This window comes from Sinocyclocheilus rhinocerous, unplaced genomic scaffold, assembly GCF_001515625.1.
Source record: "Sinocyclocheilus rhinocerous isolate Xijiao unplaced genomic scaffold, SAMN03320098_v1.1 scaffold615, whole genome shotgun sequence".
Classification (NCBI taxonomy): domain Eukaryota; kingdom Metazoa; phylum Chordata; class Actinopteri; order Cypriniformes; family Cyprinidae; genus Sinocyclocheilus; species Sinocyclocheilus rhinocerous.
The window spans coordinates 1,871,197-1,887,406 of record NW_015631049.1 but is presented as its reverse complement, the minus strand read 5'-3'; the positions used below and the strand labels follow the sequence as shown (position 1 = coordinate 1,887,406).

Sequence of the window (16,210 nt, the reverse complement as noted above, 5' to 3'; positions counted from 1 at the left end):
CGCTACAGGAGGTCTTTGTTCACCCCCCGGAGCCGTGTGAGACACTTTTTATTATGGATGGATGCGCTTTATTTCACTTCTTTCGGACTGATGAACTGCAACACCCGCTGACTGCCATTAAACAGCTTGGAGGATCAAAGACAATTTTTAATATAACTCCGATTGGATTCATCTGAAAGAAGGAAGTCATATACGCCTAGGATGGCTTGAGGGTCAGTAAATAATGGGCTAATTTTCATTTTTGGGTGAACTATCCCTTTAAATGTTTTTACTGTTACTTTTGATTGATTTAATGCATCCTTGCTAAAAAAAAATTAAAAAAATTAAATATTTTACAAATATTTTTAAAAAAAATTTATAAAAATAAAATTTCATTTACCCAAAACTTTTGAACGGTAGTGTAACAATATAAGGAGAATATTGTCTACTCATAGAAAAATTTATACGAGAAAGCTCAATATACCTGCTAGACAAATTATATAGTGTGCTTTAGCCTGACTTGAGCTAAAGGTTGAATTTAATTATAATACTATTGGTTTTGTAATTTGACATGTTACCAAAATGTAATCTTGACTAACAATTTAGGAGATTTCATTCTCTCCCCATTGAAGCAGATGGAAGATTAGTCTGACTGGAAACTGCAGACTGTACTCACTGTACCCACTGATGGACGATAATAGGCCACAAGAGTGAAGATGATCATGGTGACAAGGTAGGAAAACACACTGATGTAGAAGGTCACAGCGGCAAACTTCTGCCACTTGGCCCTCAGCAGCTCGTTTATGGGTTCCACCGCCAACATCTCATGGCGATTCTGAGGGCACAACCGATAAAACATGTCATAAAGCTGATCACTGAAACAGCCATCAACTTAATGAAAAAAGATGATTCTTGGTGATTATTATTTTTTGTGTATTTTTATACCATTTCCATACATGCTATTCTATACATTCACAACAACTTGCACAAGTTATGTCACATCATTCACCTCCTGCTGTTTATGTACTTTGCAAGGCCTCTAATCTCATGTGATAACATGACAAAATATGGAGCGCCATCCAGTACAGAGATTATCTTTCTCACTTTCTTTTGTCTATCCACATGTTCACCTCAATCTTGCTGTTGTAGACGAGTATCTCCAGAACAGAAACTTCCTCTCCGCAGGTATCTAGTGAAGACAGATCATACAGGTTGGAGTAGACGGGTCCATAAGCCCAGTCCTTAAACTTCCGGGAAAGATGTCGAGCCTCTTCATCTTTTATCTCTCTCCGGATAATGTGCTGGAACACCTGTGGAGAAGAAAACATTTCATTTTAGTTTGCTTTGCCATTTCCTACCACATTTTCCCAATGCATGTTCCTAAAGCTGCATTGCCAGTATAAGGCAATCTCCTACCCCAATTTTGCCCAGCTTGGCAGCCATCATGAGAGGGGACATGCCATCATTGTTGAGTACATTCTCCAAGTTGCAGTCTGGGTAGAGTTTGACACATTTGATGAGCAGCAAGTCGTACATCTTAGTGACGAAACGCGTGTTGTCCCGAGTGTTGTCAGCGATATGGACCAGGGCGTGCAGGACTGTGTTTCCCCTTAAATCCTGCCTCCGCAGATCTGCCGCCTTGTGGCTATTCTCAGTCAGGTAATGTACCATGTCTGGTTGGTTGGTACAAGCTGCGAGTGAGAGAGGCAGCTCACCTGTATAATGAGAAAGAGACAATATAATGAACAGTTTAAGTTGTCAATTTGTCTAAATTGTAATTCTAAACAAAATCATTATAACAACATTTTCTTTACATACACTACCATTTAAAGGTTTAGGGTCAGAAAGATTTTTCTAAAGAAATGAATACTTTTATTCAGCAAAGATGCAATAAATTGATCAAAAGTGACAGACATTTATAATGCTACAAGAGATTGTATTTCAAATAAATGCTGTTGTTTTGAAGTTTCTATTCATCAAATAATCCTGAAAGAAAATGTATCTCCACAAAAATATTAAGCAGCAGAAACTGATACTAACAAGAAATGTTTCATGATTTCTGAAGGATCATGTGATACTGAGGACAGGAGTAATAGCTTCTAAAAATTCAGCATTGCCATCACAGCAGCAAATTACATTTTAGAATATATAAAGTCTGGTTGGTTGGTACAAGCTGCGAGTGAGAGAGGCAGCTCACCTGTATAATGAGAAAGAGACAATATAATGAACAGTTTAAGTTGTCAATTTGTCTAAATTGTAATTCTAAACAAAATCATTATAACAACATTTTCTTTACATACACTACCATTTAAAGGTTTAGGGTCAGAAAGATTTTTCTAAAGAAATGAATACTTTTATTCAGCAAAGATGCAATAAATTGATCAAAAGTGACAGACATTTATAATGCTACAAGAGATTGTATTTCAAATAAATGCTGTTGTTTTGAAGTTTCTATTCATCAAATAATCCTGAAAGAAAATGTATCTCCACAAAAATATTAAGCAGCAGAAACTGATACTAACAAGAAATGTTTCTTGATTTCTGAAGGATCATGTGATACTGAGGACAGGAGTAATAGCTTCTAAAAATTCAGCATTGCCATCACAGCAGGAAATTACATTTTAGAATATATAAAGATAGAAAACAGTTATTAATAAATTGTAATAATATTTCACAATATTACAGTTTTTACTGTATTTAAAAAAAAAATACATGCCACTTTGGTGAACATTCTTCTTTTAAAACCATTTAAAAAATCTTACCAATCCCTTAACTTTTGAAGTGTTTATAGCAGACACTTTTATTCAGTGCATCATTTTATCTGTGAGTGTTTTTCACTGTTCAACTGAAAAGATCAGTTTAGACCAGCATTATGGTTTATGCTGGTTTTGAGTTGGTTCAGCTGTTGATTGACCATCATAGTCTGATAAATCTGGTTCCAAACTGTAGTCTTGCTGATTAAGCTACTTAAAAAGCCTGATGAGCACCAGCATCCAAAACACAAAAATGCTCTAGGATCTCTGCCCAGCTATTAAGACTCCAACCTCCAGATGTCCCTTTTATCTATTATTTTCCTTTACTAAACACCACGATGAAGAAATACAATTAGCCACTAAAAGTCAATCAGTCCTTTGCAGGGCTCACATGACAAATGTGCTTTGATCTAAATGTCACTATTTGTATCCAGTACTCAATTAGTGCTCGTCTCATGAGAACCATCTCAAACAGGAAAACCAAACAGAGAGACTTGAGAGTGAGCTGTTGCCAGGGGTGACAGATTATTTTCATGTCACTTCTTATAGAAACGCTTCCCTCTCGTTGATTTGCACGCGCTCAGAGAGCGGTTAGCGTGACTGCTAAATCACATTAGCTGTCAGTGCTCACAGGTTCACGCTCACGTCACCGGGAAGCTCCGCGGCGTGCTCAGATCAGGAGGGATTAAACACTGACAGCCGTGTCTAATACAAATGAAAATAATTTACAGGTGAATAAAAGAGAGATGGAGACTCCTGGCAGGGCACCAGAAAAGATCATCCTATTCTGTCATCCTTGGATTATTTTAAAATAGTTTTGCATCTTTCAATCAGTTCCATAGCAGACGTCTTGTTTTGGGGTTTAAAATTTGTGAGATGTAAATGAGGTTCATGAATAGGGAATTCAAATTCTCAGCTTGATTTTAAAATCACAGCTTTGTAACCACTAACGTCCTGGGAGGATAAACTAATTAGAATATTTGACATGACAAAAGAAATGTAGGGGCAGGACTTACACATATTATCCAAAGATGTCACTTTAGAAGCAAAGCTTACATTTTGATGAAAAATTACAAAAACTAACTTTTCTTTTCTTTGTAATTACATGCACTAACGAATCATGCACAATAGCATGTAGAAGCATGCATCAAAGGGTTAGTCCACCCAAAAATGATTTACTCACCCTCATGTTGTTCCAAACCTGTATGCATTAAGATCAAACACTTTCAGCTCCCATTGACTTCCATTGTATTTTTTTTGTCATTACAGTAGGAACCAAAAGTGTTTAGTTACCAACATTCTTCAGAATATTGAGTACATGTACAGTAAATGAACATACTTTTCATAAGGCCAACAATTCACTAAAAATGTTTTTTTTATTGGTATTTTTCTTATGAAGTATTCTAATTTGTTGTGAATTGGTGGGTTTTTGTTAAATGTGAGCCAAAATCATCACAATTAAAAGAACCAAAGACTTAAACTACTTCAGTCTGTGTGCATTGAACTTATTTAATACACAAGTTTCACAATTTGAGTTGAATTACTGAAATAAATGAACTTTTCCACAACATTCTAATTTATTGAGATGCACCTGTATAAGACCCTTTTACTGTATTTTCCGTTGCAAAAACAGAAGCTCCATTCAATCTCTTACATCCTTAGTACATCCAACAATTGTTTTATTTGTGACATAATGTCTTGTTGGTTTTCCTCTATGCTCCAGAAACATTTTTATTCATAGCTAATGAATGTAAACTGTGTAATGCTTCTTACATTTGCCAACTATAGGGAGGGTTTTAGGAAAAAGGAAAGAAAATCACTTGATGTTACTATGGGAACCACTGGGCCAAATGTATTGTATAATGCAGTGGTTCTCAACCTTTTTTTCCACCGGGCCGCACTATGGTCCAAGTGCAAGTCTCGCGGGCCGCACGCATATCATTTCCATATTACGTCAGCAATACAAACCAACCTGATGTATAATATTATAGCCTAAATATTATGATATCTAATCGATTACATTCATTGAAATAAATAAATAATTCTACTCCCCATAAATAACACCCATGAAAGTATTTTTTTCAAATTGTGTTCAGCATGGTGGGCCGCATTTGAATTCGTGACGGGCCGCGGGTTGAGAACCACTGGTATAATGTATTGTGTATTCATTGGCAAAGTTATAAAGGCTGGACTGCTGCTTCTAACTCTCTCAAACAGAAGAAATACATGTCAAGACCTCCAGTAAATCACTCCGTTTTCAACATTGTTTTTTTGGGAGAAAGGTCTATTATGCTCAACAAGGCTGCATTTGATCAAAAACAGTAAACAGCAATATTGTGGAATATTATTATAATTTAAAATAACGTTTCCATTTCAGTATATTTAAAAATTTAATTTATTCCTGTGATGGCAAAGCTGAAGTTTCAGCATCATTACTCCAGATCATCAGTGTCACATGCTCCTTCAGAAATCATTCTAATAAGCTGATTTGGTGCTCAAGAAATATTTCTTATTATTTTCAATGTTACATTCTCTTTTTTTTTTACAATTATACATGTCTTTAAATTTGTCACTTTTGATCAATTTAATGCTTACTAAATAAAAGTATATTACTCATTCAAATATTCATTTCTGTCAAAAATAAAATCTTACTGACCCCAAAGTGACTGATAAAACAGGAAATGGAGCTTCCCACACATAACTTTGGGAGTTAAAGGCTCCAGCATGGTTGTAATGAGGTTAGCACTGTATCATTGGGCCAGATGTTTCACAACAGAGTTCAGAGTACATTAATGACTGGTTGGATCTTGAACTATATTCCTTATCACTCGCAACACAGACTGTTTAAACCTTTAGAACAAAACTAGCATCAACAAACCCACCGAAGTAGAAGTATCCACCCTCCTCTCTGGGCTGGAAGAATCGGCCCCTGGCCTGGGCATGAACATCAGCCCCCTTCTCCACCAGAAGCTCCACATACTGTTTGCATCGTCGTTCTATGGCGATATGCAGTGCCGTCTGACCTACGGACACACCACATTTTTATTATAATTGCAGATGCTAGTGAAGAATCAGTTAGAAGCAGTTCATCACATGATAATGAATTGAGCACAACATCCAAACCAAAGCGCTCTGTAATGTTACAAAAAAAAACTGTTATCTATGACACATCTTATCAGACAGAGCAGCGGGAACCAGCATGATATTATTAGATACAATCAACTTATTTTACACAAGAGGAAATATTGCAATATGAAAATAAGGCATGTTGTGCCCAGAGCCTGTAATTTTGTATTGAGTGTTTGTGTGAGAGCTCTAAAGGACATAAAAAACACTTTTTTTCTCTCTGCTAAGGTCGCCTGCTACTTTCGTTTTTAGATATATTTTAGATTAACGAAAATACACGGAGTTCTGTTTGCTTTGGCTATTAACATTTATGTTTTGTAGTGACCCATGTGTCATCAGTTTGAACAGACCGCCACCCTGTGTCCATATTTACAAAATAATTACGTTTAGTATCTTAATGTGTTTATGAACAACGAATGTGTCACCAGTGCATGGTATTAACATTTGTCCCTAGTGACTGTGACTAGAGTCTACATTTAACTTTATTTCTCTCTATTGTCTTCAGATTTAATACACTAATAAAGGATGCCTAAACCTAAAGTCTAAATTTAAGGAAGCATTTTATCACATACTTGGTTGAACTGAGAAGAACTGAATCATCTTAAATGACTTGATTTTAGTAGTTCAGTGCATTTGTATGCGTATTGGCAGTGGGTCTACACAAGGAAATCTGCTGCCTGACAGAATTAGCCTATCTGACATATACACTTTACTGCCTGGAGGACTGGAACCAACACTAGTAAACAAACTGAACCAATGTGTGAGTGATTGTTTCCTGAGGAAATGAGAGGCAGACTAGACAAAGTCTGCTGCAAGTACGTTATTATGTATTTAGAGAACTCTAACTTCCCTTTATTAATAATGCTGCTATTACAAACCTGGCATGTACAACATGTCAAAGATTACAATGGAATAAAAATAAAAAATTAGGTTTATATATATGAGTCTACTGCCAGAACATATAAATAAAAATGAAATTACTGTATTATATTTATAATATGCTGCCATTCAAAAGCTTGGAGCCGGTAAGATTTTTAAATATTTCTGAAAGAAGTGTCTTAAGCTCACCAAGGCTACATTTATTTGATCAAAACTACAGTAAAAACAGTAATATTGTGAAATAGTATTATAATTTAAAATAACTGTTTTCTATTTTAATATATTTAAAAATGTAATTTATTTCTGTGATGGCAAAGCTGAATTTTCAGCAGACACTACTCCAGTCTTCAGTGTAAAATGATCCTTCAGAAATCATTTTGGTGCTCAAGAAACATTTCCTTAAATTAAGCAACTGTTTTCAACATTAATAGTAATAAGCAAAACTGTAAAATTGTGATACTTTTTTTTTTCATTTATTTGAAATGGAAATCTTTTGTAGCAATGTAAAAGTCTTTACTGTCACTTTTAATCAATGTCATGTGTACTTACTGAATAAAAGTATTAATTTCTTTTAAAAAAATAAATAAAAAATCTTACTGACCACAAACTTTTGAATGGCAATGTATATTCATATTTTAATATATCTGAATGTTTTTAACATTTTGGCCATTTACCACTTTAATTGACATAGAAGAAAAGAAAAAAGGAAGAGACATAACATGAGATGGACTTGAATTTGTCACCCTCAGGAGCACCAGAGTGCCTTAGCTGCTAGGCCTCAGCGCTGAAAACTGTAATGTAAAACATTCATCATTTTTATGTATCAGATTGGCAGTGGGTCTACACAAGGAAATCTGCTGCCTGACAGAATTAGCCTATCTGACATATACACTTTACTGCCTGGAGGACTGGAACCAACACTAGTAAACAAACTGAACCAATGTGTGAGTGATTGTTTCCTGAGGAAATGAGAGGCAGACTAGACAAAGTCTGCTGCAAGTACGTTATTATGTATTTAGAGAACTCTAACTTCCCTTTATTAATAATGCTGCTATTACAAACCTGGCATGTACAACATGTCAAAGATTACAATGGAATAAAAATAAAAAATTAGGTTTATATATATGAGTCTACTGCCAGAACATATAAATAAAAATGAAATTACTGTATTATATTTATAATATGCTGCCATTCAAAAGCTTGGAGCCGGTAAGATTTTTAAATATTTCTGAAAGAAGTGTCTTAAGCTCACCAAGGCTACATTTATTTGATCAAAACTACAGTAAAAACAGTAATATTGTGAAATAGTATTATAATTTAAAATAACTGTTTTCTATTTTAATATATTTAAAAATGTAATTTATTTCTGTGATGGCAAAGCTGAATTTTCAGCAGACACTACTCCAGTCTTCAGTGTAAAATGATCCTTCAGAAATCATTTTGGTGCTCAAGAAACATTTCCTTAAATTAAGCAACTGTTTTCAACATTAATAGTAATAAGCAAAACTGTAAAATTGTGATACTTTTTTTTTTCATTTATTTGAAATGGAAATCTTTTGTAGCAATGTAAAAGTCTTTACTGTCACTTTTAATCAATGTCATGTGTACTTACTGAATAAAAGTATTAATTTCTTTTAAAAAAATAAATAAAAAATCTTACTGACCACAAACTTTTGAATGGCAATGTATATTCATATTTTAATATATTTGAATGTTTTTAACATTTTGGCCATTTACCACTTTAATTGACATAGAAGAAAAGAAAAAAGGAAGAGACATAACATGAGATGGACTTGAATTTGTCACCCTCAGGAGCACCAGAGTGCCTTAGCTGCTAGGCCTCAGCGCTGAAAACTGTAATGTAAAACATTCATCATTTTTATGTATCAGAGGGAAGGGAAAGTTATGAAGTGCATCGGGTGTGGCACTGGCAAATTCAAATACCTAAACAGGCCGCAGAGGAACAGCGTCAAATTCAGCAGTGCTTGTGAGGACTCTTTGTACTAAACAGGGTGGAGAAACGCTAACTCTGGGGTAACTTCTCTAACATTGAGCTCAGTCAGAAGCATACATGAAACTCCACCTTCCTGCTCATATTTCATTAACCTGCTCAGGGCGGCACTGGAAGCTGCTCAGAGCAAACATTAGCTCAAGCCACAGATTTTGGAAACTTTTAAGACAAATGATGCTTGAAAACGGATTCTAACGGCTGAATTTGTTGTGTTGAATCTGGTCAGTCTTTAGTGGCTGGAGGACTCACCCCTATAATACACATCTCTGAAGGGCGTGTTGATGAACTCTCTGAGGTTTCCTGTCTGTTCGGCAATGTCCAGCAACACAGGAATGGTATCGTTGTGACCATTGTGCAGGTTCAGAAGTGCTTTTGGTAGGCACGTCTTCCCTGTAGAAGGTTCTAGAGAAAGTAGAGGAAAGAACATCTGTTATCAACTAGAGTTTTACCTTTTATTAAGAAAATTTGAGTCTGTATGATATTCTGGCTCTTAGATATGACCTGTGTCCCTCCTTCAATGTACTTCTATGGGATTTTGTTTGGCTTTTTTATCATCCAGCAAGTGCAAACTTTAAGAGAAAATTTACACATTCAAGTTTAATAATTAACGTTAGGGGTTTGTTCAAATCGCTAATCTGAAGTATGAAAGTATCAGCAATGTTTGCTGCCTTTCTTTCATAAAGGTATCAAATTTTCCTCTAGTTTTCTAATTCCTGATCTGCTTCACTCATGGATCAAGTGAGAATTTTTCCAGCGTTTATATTTAGCCAGAGTTATGTTTGATCCCCTCAAACAGAATCCTTCCTTCCATTTGTGACAGTTTGCTGTGATTTTTTACTACTCTCTGTCAAAAGCTTGCTTGGCCTTTGAGGCAGGAAGTAGAAATACGGCCCCACCTTGCGGGGTCACGTCAGCTGATATAATAGAATTTCCTTTGCTAAATGAAAAAAGCACAACAACAAAAGCCTAACAAATGGACCTTTTTTTTTTTTAATAAAAAAGTGAAATCATTATTAAGGGAAGTAAAATTTCCTATTAATGTCTTAAGCTCACCAAGGCTACATTTATTTGATCAAAACTACAGTAAAAACAGTAATATTGTGAAATAGTATTATAATTTAAAATAACTGTTTTCTATTTTAATATATTTAAAAATGTAATTTATTTCTGTGATGGCAAAGCTGAATTTTCAGCAGACACTACTCCAGTCTTCAGTGTAAAATGATCCTTCAGAAATCATTTTGGTGCTCAAGAAACATTTCTTTAAATTAAGCAACTGTTTTCAACATTAATAGTAATAAGCAAAACTGTAAAATTGTGATACTTTTTTTTTTCATTTATTTGAAATGGAAATCTTTTGTAGCAACTTAAAAGTCTTTACTGTCACTTTTAATCAATGTCATGTGTACTTACTGAATAAAAGTATTAATTTCTTTAAAAAAATAAATAAAAAATCTTACTGACCACAAACTTTTGAAATGGCTATGTATATTCATATTTTAATATATTTGAATGTTTTTAACATTTTGGCCATTTACCACTTTAATTGACATAGAAGAAAAGAAAAAAGGAAGAGACATAACATGAGATGGACTTGAATTTGTCACCCTCAGGAGCACCAGAGTGCCTTAGCTGCTAGGCCTCAGCGCTGAAAACTGTAATGTAAAACATTCATCATTTTTATGTATCAGAGGGAAGGGAAAGTTATGAAGTGCATCGGGTGTGGCACTGGCAAATTCAAATACCTAAACAGGCCGCAGAGGAACAGCGTCAAATTCAGCAGTGCTTGTGAGGACTCTTTGTACTAAACAGGGTGGAGAAACGCTAACTCTGGGGTAACTTCTCTAACATTGAGCTCAGTCAGAAGCATACATGAAACTCCACCTTCCTGCTCATATTTCATTAACCTGCTCAGGGCGGCACTGGAAGCTGCTCAGAGCAAACATTAGCTCAAGCCACAGATTTTGGAAACTTTTAAGACAAATGATGCTTGAAAACGGATTCTAACGGCTGAATTTGTTGTGTTGAATCTGGTCAGTCTTTAGTGGCTGGAGGACTCACCCCTATAATACACATCTCTGAAGGGCGTGTTGATGAACTCTCTGAGGTTTCCTGTCTGTTCGGCAATGTCCAGCAACACAGGAATGGTATCGTTGTGACCATTGTGCAGGTTCAGAAGTGCTTTTGGTAGGCACGTCTTCCCTGTAGAAGGTTCTAGAGAAAGTAGAGGAAAGAACATCTGTTATCAACTAGAGTTTTACCTTTTATTAAGAAAATTTGAGTCTGTATGATATTCTGGCTCTTAGATATGACCTGTGTCCCTCCTTCAATGTACTTCTATGGGATTTTGTTTGGCTTTTTTATCATCCAGCAAGTGCAAACTTTAAGAGAAAATTTACACATTCAAGTTTAATAATTAACGTTAGGGGTTTGTTCAAATCGCTAATCTGAAGTATGAAAGTATCAGCAATGTTTGCTGCCTTTCTTTCATAAAGGTATCAAATTTTCCTCTAGTTTTCTAATTCCTGATCTGCTTCACTCATGGATCAAGTGAGAATTTTTCCAGCGTTTATATTTAGCCAGAGTTATGTTTGATCCCCTCAAACAGAATCCTTCCTTCCATTTGTGACAGTTTGCTGTGATTTTTTACTACTCTCTGTCAAAAGCTTGCTTGGCCTTTGAGGCAGGAAGTAGAAATACGGCCCCACCTTGCGGGGTCACGTCAGCTGATATAATAGAATTTCCTTTGCTAAATGAAAAAAGCACAACAACAAAAGCCTAACAAATGGACCATGAAGGAAAAGGGTTGCGATAACATCGGATATTTAGGGACACGACCCTGTTGATTTCTCATGTGTAATACAGGAGGGCTTTGTCTTTTTAATAAAAAAGTGAAATCATTATTAAGGGAAGTAAAATTTCCTATTAACAGTTTCTTACCCACATAAAACTGTTAAGACATCATTGTTCAGTCTAATTCTGGACAGCAAACCTAAACATACACTTACTGCTCTTTGCTCATAGACTAAACCATTCCCAGAATGCACCTTTGAACTCCTCATCTATCAGCCTCTTTTCATGTGACTGAAGATACTGCAGGAGACCATCCAGAGCTCCTCGATCTGCTCGAGATACGGCTTCAAACAACAGCCAGCGGTTGAAGACTTTAAGAACAGGGGGCTCTGGGGATCCCTCGTCACATGACATCTCAATCTCGGCCTTCCTGTAGGGGGAAACACATGCTTTTAAAGGAACTTTAAAGAAGATTACGACTCCAGTTAAAAGTGCACCAAGTACGTTTATGTTTCACTGTCTCTTTTTTGTGGCCTAAACCAAAAATCTGACATTGATTAAATTGCAAGACACTGCTGGTCGTGATGTAACACAGCTTCTTTAATGGGGGATTGACTTAACTTTTTTAAGCCCTTGGAGTCTTCATCTCATATGAGTGTCATTTACACTCTAACAACCACTAGAAAACTTTTTTGGAAGAAGCATTACTTGTTGCACCTTAACATGTAACAAATATATAATTGTACAGGGCATTTACAAAAACACCGAGGTGTAGCGGTTGAGATGTAATGACAGCCAGAGGAACCACCCTACCTGGCTTGAATTTTACCATAGCTAAGTCCTAATGGGACTACATAAAAAAAAATAACTTCCATAAATAAGTCTACTGAGGAAAAACTGACTGCCTAACAGACCTCAACATAAACATTACTCCAAAAGCATTCATGGAAACAACAACAGACATTAATTTCCCCACTGTGCATGATCAAGAGTGCAAAATCATGAGTAAACTGTCCTCAGCATGGAGCATAATAGGCCCTTTTCACAGTGACATCAGCTAACATCCGCTTTCCCGCGAAGCAGTGTATCTGTACTTCCGTTATACCTTTACACCGGAGACTTCTCGGGAAAATGTAGGAAAAACTTGAAATATGAAAGGCGTTATTTAAGAGTTAAGACTAATAATGTTAATGTACTTGCAGTCGGGTTCTTTTGCGAATGTTTTTCTGCATCTGCTTTAGATGGGTGGCTTGCTTGCCGCAACTGCTTGCTTTCAGATTTGTATGACAACGATTATGTGATCACACAAAATACATACTTGAAACCTTTTCACTTGTTATTTCGGTTTATGTCATTCCTTGGATAATTTGTGAGTACACTGTGTAAATTAAATTCCCCCTATAGTTGGGCAATAAAAAGACAAACAACGTGATTTTGTTTTATTTACTATGGGGAAATGACATGGACACAAGTCATATTTTGTTATATTAAATCGTTTTACTACATGGCAAGTTTCACATCCATAAAGGCAAGTGGTCTGAAAAGAAACTCATTATCCAGTTCAAGAATATGGCTTATTTTCATTATAGGCTATATGCAATGTGATCTTTAAAAAACAGCCATGACCTGCGTTTTATATTTATTTACACAAATGCTGGCAAAAGCTTTTTATATAAACTTAATATATTTAATATTTATTTCTGAATTACATTAAGTAATAAAACGGAAAATTATAGACCCCATTTTATTGATATTTAAATAGTACAAGCTTATGTTGAACTATTCTTGAACATGCAGGCACTGTATTAAGCAGGACATAAATTACTGAATGAAAAGGCTTTCTGTTACCACATGTAAATGTCTAAAACGTTTGTTTATTTGAGAAATATATCTAACCAACTTCATCTAACTGCAATAAAGACAGCAAACAGTGCACAAGAGTCGCGGGAATCAGTGACTGCAGTGCTCCGTTTTTAACTCCTCCCTCGACTTCAAGCGGCAAATCTCGCCGATCGGTATTCGGTAAGTTCGTTTGAGACGCCAGACGCCTCTACCTGAACGAGGACGAGAATAGACAGCAGCAGTCATCCTCTAATCGTATTTGTGGCAGTTGTACAACGTTTGGGTGGTAAAAGTAGCCAAATAAAATTTAAAAATAGCTAAATTTGTTGCTAGGTGCTTTTGGAAGAAAAAGTTGCTAGGGTAGTCTGAAAAGTTGCTAAATTTAGCAACAAAATTGCTAAATTGGCAACACTGCGCTTACTATGCTGGCGGAATTAAGAATACCCTGCTTCGCATCAGAACAGAAGTTTCGTGACGTCATGTGAAAAGGGCCTATTAGGGATGCACCAAAATTTCGGTCGCCGAAAATATACGGGCGCCGCACCTCCCAGCAGTGTGAAGCGCGCAGGTTTCACTCTCCCTCTAGTCCAGGGTTGCCAGGAAAACCCGCCCAGTGGATACTCAAAACTATAGCCCAATGGCATTTCGAGGGGGTCCACAATTAAAAAATCGCATTTCGGGGGTAAAAAACATGTTTTTTTTTTGTCGGGGTTCCCCTGCTAAAATTCGCATTCCAGGGGATAAATAATATGTTATTGGAGTCGCTTCAACCCCCCGACATGAAAAACAACCGGCGGCAACAGTGTTAAAGTCCGCATGAAATCAAAATTTACTTTATTTACTTTACTAGCGCACATTGCTAGTCTTGATGTAAACAATTAATCCGTGCAAGTTAATCCGCTGAAAAATATTGTTTGTCTTCGTAATCTTTAATCAAAACCTGAACATTTACTTCAGCTCTGGAATGGCATTCCTTTTCTGCTGACGCTTGGGCAGAATATCCTTAAACTCACCCCTCCAACTGTTAGATTGCTATGAGTGAGAGACAGGGAGGAGGAGCACAAACATAAAACCATGCCCTCTATTCAATATTCCGTTTCAGCTGGAAATACGTCACTACACTGAAATAAAGTCGGCAGCAACTTCCGGTTCACGCGGACTTTAAAGAAGCTACCGGAATTCCGCGGGAAAACCGCGGACTTGGCAACACTGCTCTAGTCGTCGTCACTGCGCGTTGTTACACTCCGCTCAATATTCCGCTCTATGAATGTGCGTTCCGCTCCAAAAAAAAGTGCATTTACAGAAAAACTAATTGTACTTACTTAATCTCCTTATTTTGTTGACAAAATGTTATATACAAAAATTTAAATGTTCATGTCAGAAGCCACTGTTTTATGTTTTGCTTGCTGAAATACAGCATTACTTTGAGACTATCTCTAACTCATGAATTAAGAAGGCTTTAAAAACTATAGAAATTTGTAAGCTGTTTAATCTTTTCCTTTGAATGCAATGCGTTTTGTTTAATTCTATACCCCTGTCTAGTAATTTAATTGTTTTATTATAATTGTATTTTTTTATTTCTTTTATTATTATTATTTTGTATTTTTGTATTGCAACTGTTTTCTTATTGGTTGACATAATGTTCATAGTAAAAAAAATTAAAAAATTGTGCGTTCCGCTCATGCTCACCAGAAAAGCAAAGTCCGCTCAAATAAAGCGCCGGCAGAAAATTTCTATGTAGTGTACTTGTTCCTGTTTGCAATAGCGCTACTGTGCTGTAACATGGTGTAGTACAGCTGTACTGTGCAACGCTGGTAAAATGAGCTACCCTCGCATTCACTGAGCTGCTCCCCGTTATGCTCTGCTCAGATGCTCTGCTAATACTGAATAAAAATAATATATTGATATTTATATTAATATATTTTCTGTCTAGTTTTTTGTGTTACTTTCAATAAAAGTGTGGTTATTTAATTGGCTTGTGTTTTTTTTTATTCAGTATCATGAAAATTGTTGAGTTAAATTAAAAAGTCTTACAAAATTACTTTATATTATTTAATAAAATAATAAATAATTCTTACAAAGCATTTTCGGTTTTTGTTTTCGGCCAAGTGCATCTAGAATTTTCGGTTTCTGCCCATAATTTTCATTTCGGTGCATCCCTAAGCATAATACGTACAAAAGTGACACTTCATTATCTGTAAAGCATTCAGAGGAGATCTGACCATAGTCTCGCCACATTAAAGAAAGAAAATTCCCATTTGGCTTTTCTTAATTAAACATTAAATTTAACTATATTATATATTTTTTGTATTCTGACCAGTAAAGTACTTCAAGCTGCATTTTATGTATGAAAGGTGCTATACAAATAAATATTTATTCATAAATATTTATAATACATTGCCAAGAGTGATTATTTCATAATAAGGACTCCCCAAACCCCAGTCTGCACTCCATCACCCAGTAAACGATGTGTCCCACTCTGTTTTAAGATTCCTGAAAGTAACTGTATATACTTTTTTTTATTTATTTTTTGGCAGTGGCAGTCCTGGCTCACTTGCTGTCTTTTATGCCGAGTTCACACTGCACGATATTAGCCCGATTTTTCACTCGCCGACAGGTTTTGCGAAATCGCCGACAAATGCCCGACATCGGAGGCAAATCGGTGCTCGTTCACGCGAGTGACAATCACGCTGTGTGAATTATCAAAGACGCGATCTGAGGGAATCGCTGACACGTCGCCGACGCCCGCAAAATATTTGGCATATTAAATATCTGGAGCTGTCGGCGATTCACAATCACGCTGTGTGCAATGATTTCTGACTGAAAA

General features: G+C 36.0%; 1 protein-coding gene across 1 annotated transcript in view; it reads right to left on the bottom strand.

Moving 5' to 3' along the window:
• Positions 1–16,210, bottom strand: part of LOC107741238 (transient receptor potential cation channel subfamily V member 4-like) — a 30,910-nt gene that overhangs the window by 4,981 nt on the left and 9,719 nt on the right. Inside the window, exons 5-10 of the mRNA XM_016553914.1 lie at positions 11,796–11,971; positions 10,810–10,962; positions 5,615–5,755; positions 1,396–1,694; positions 1,110–1,289; positions 656–814 (exon numbers count right to left, since the gene is read on the bottom strand). Coding sequence (XP_016409400.1) covers positions 656–814; positions 1,110–1,289; positions 1,396–1,694; positions 5,615–5,755; positions 10,810–10,962; positions 11,796–11,971 — 1,108 coding nt within the window. The remainder of the gene's footprint in view (positions 1–655; positions 815–1,109; positions 1,290–1,395; positions 1,695–5,614; positions 5,756–10,809; positions 10,963–11,795; positions 11,972–16,210) is intronic.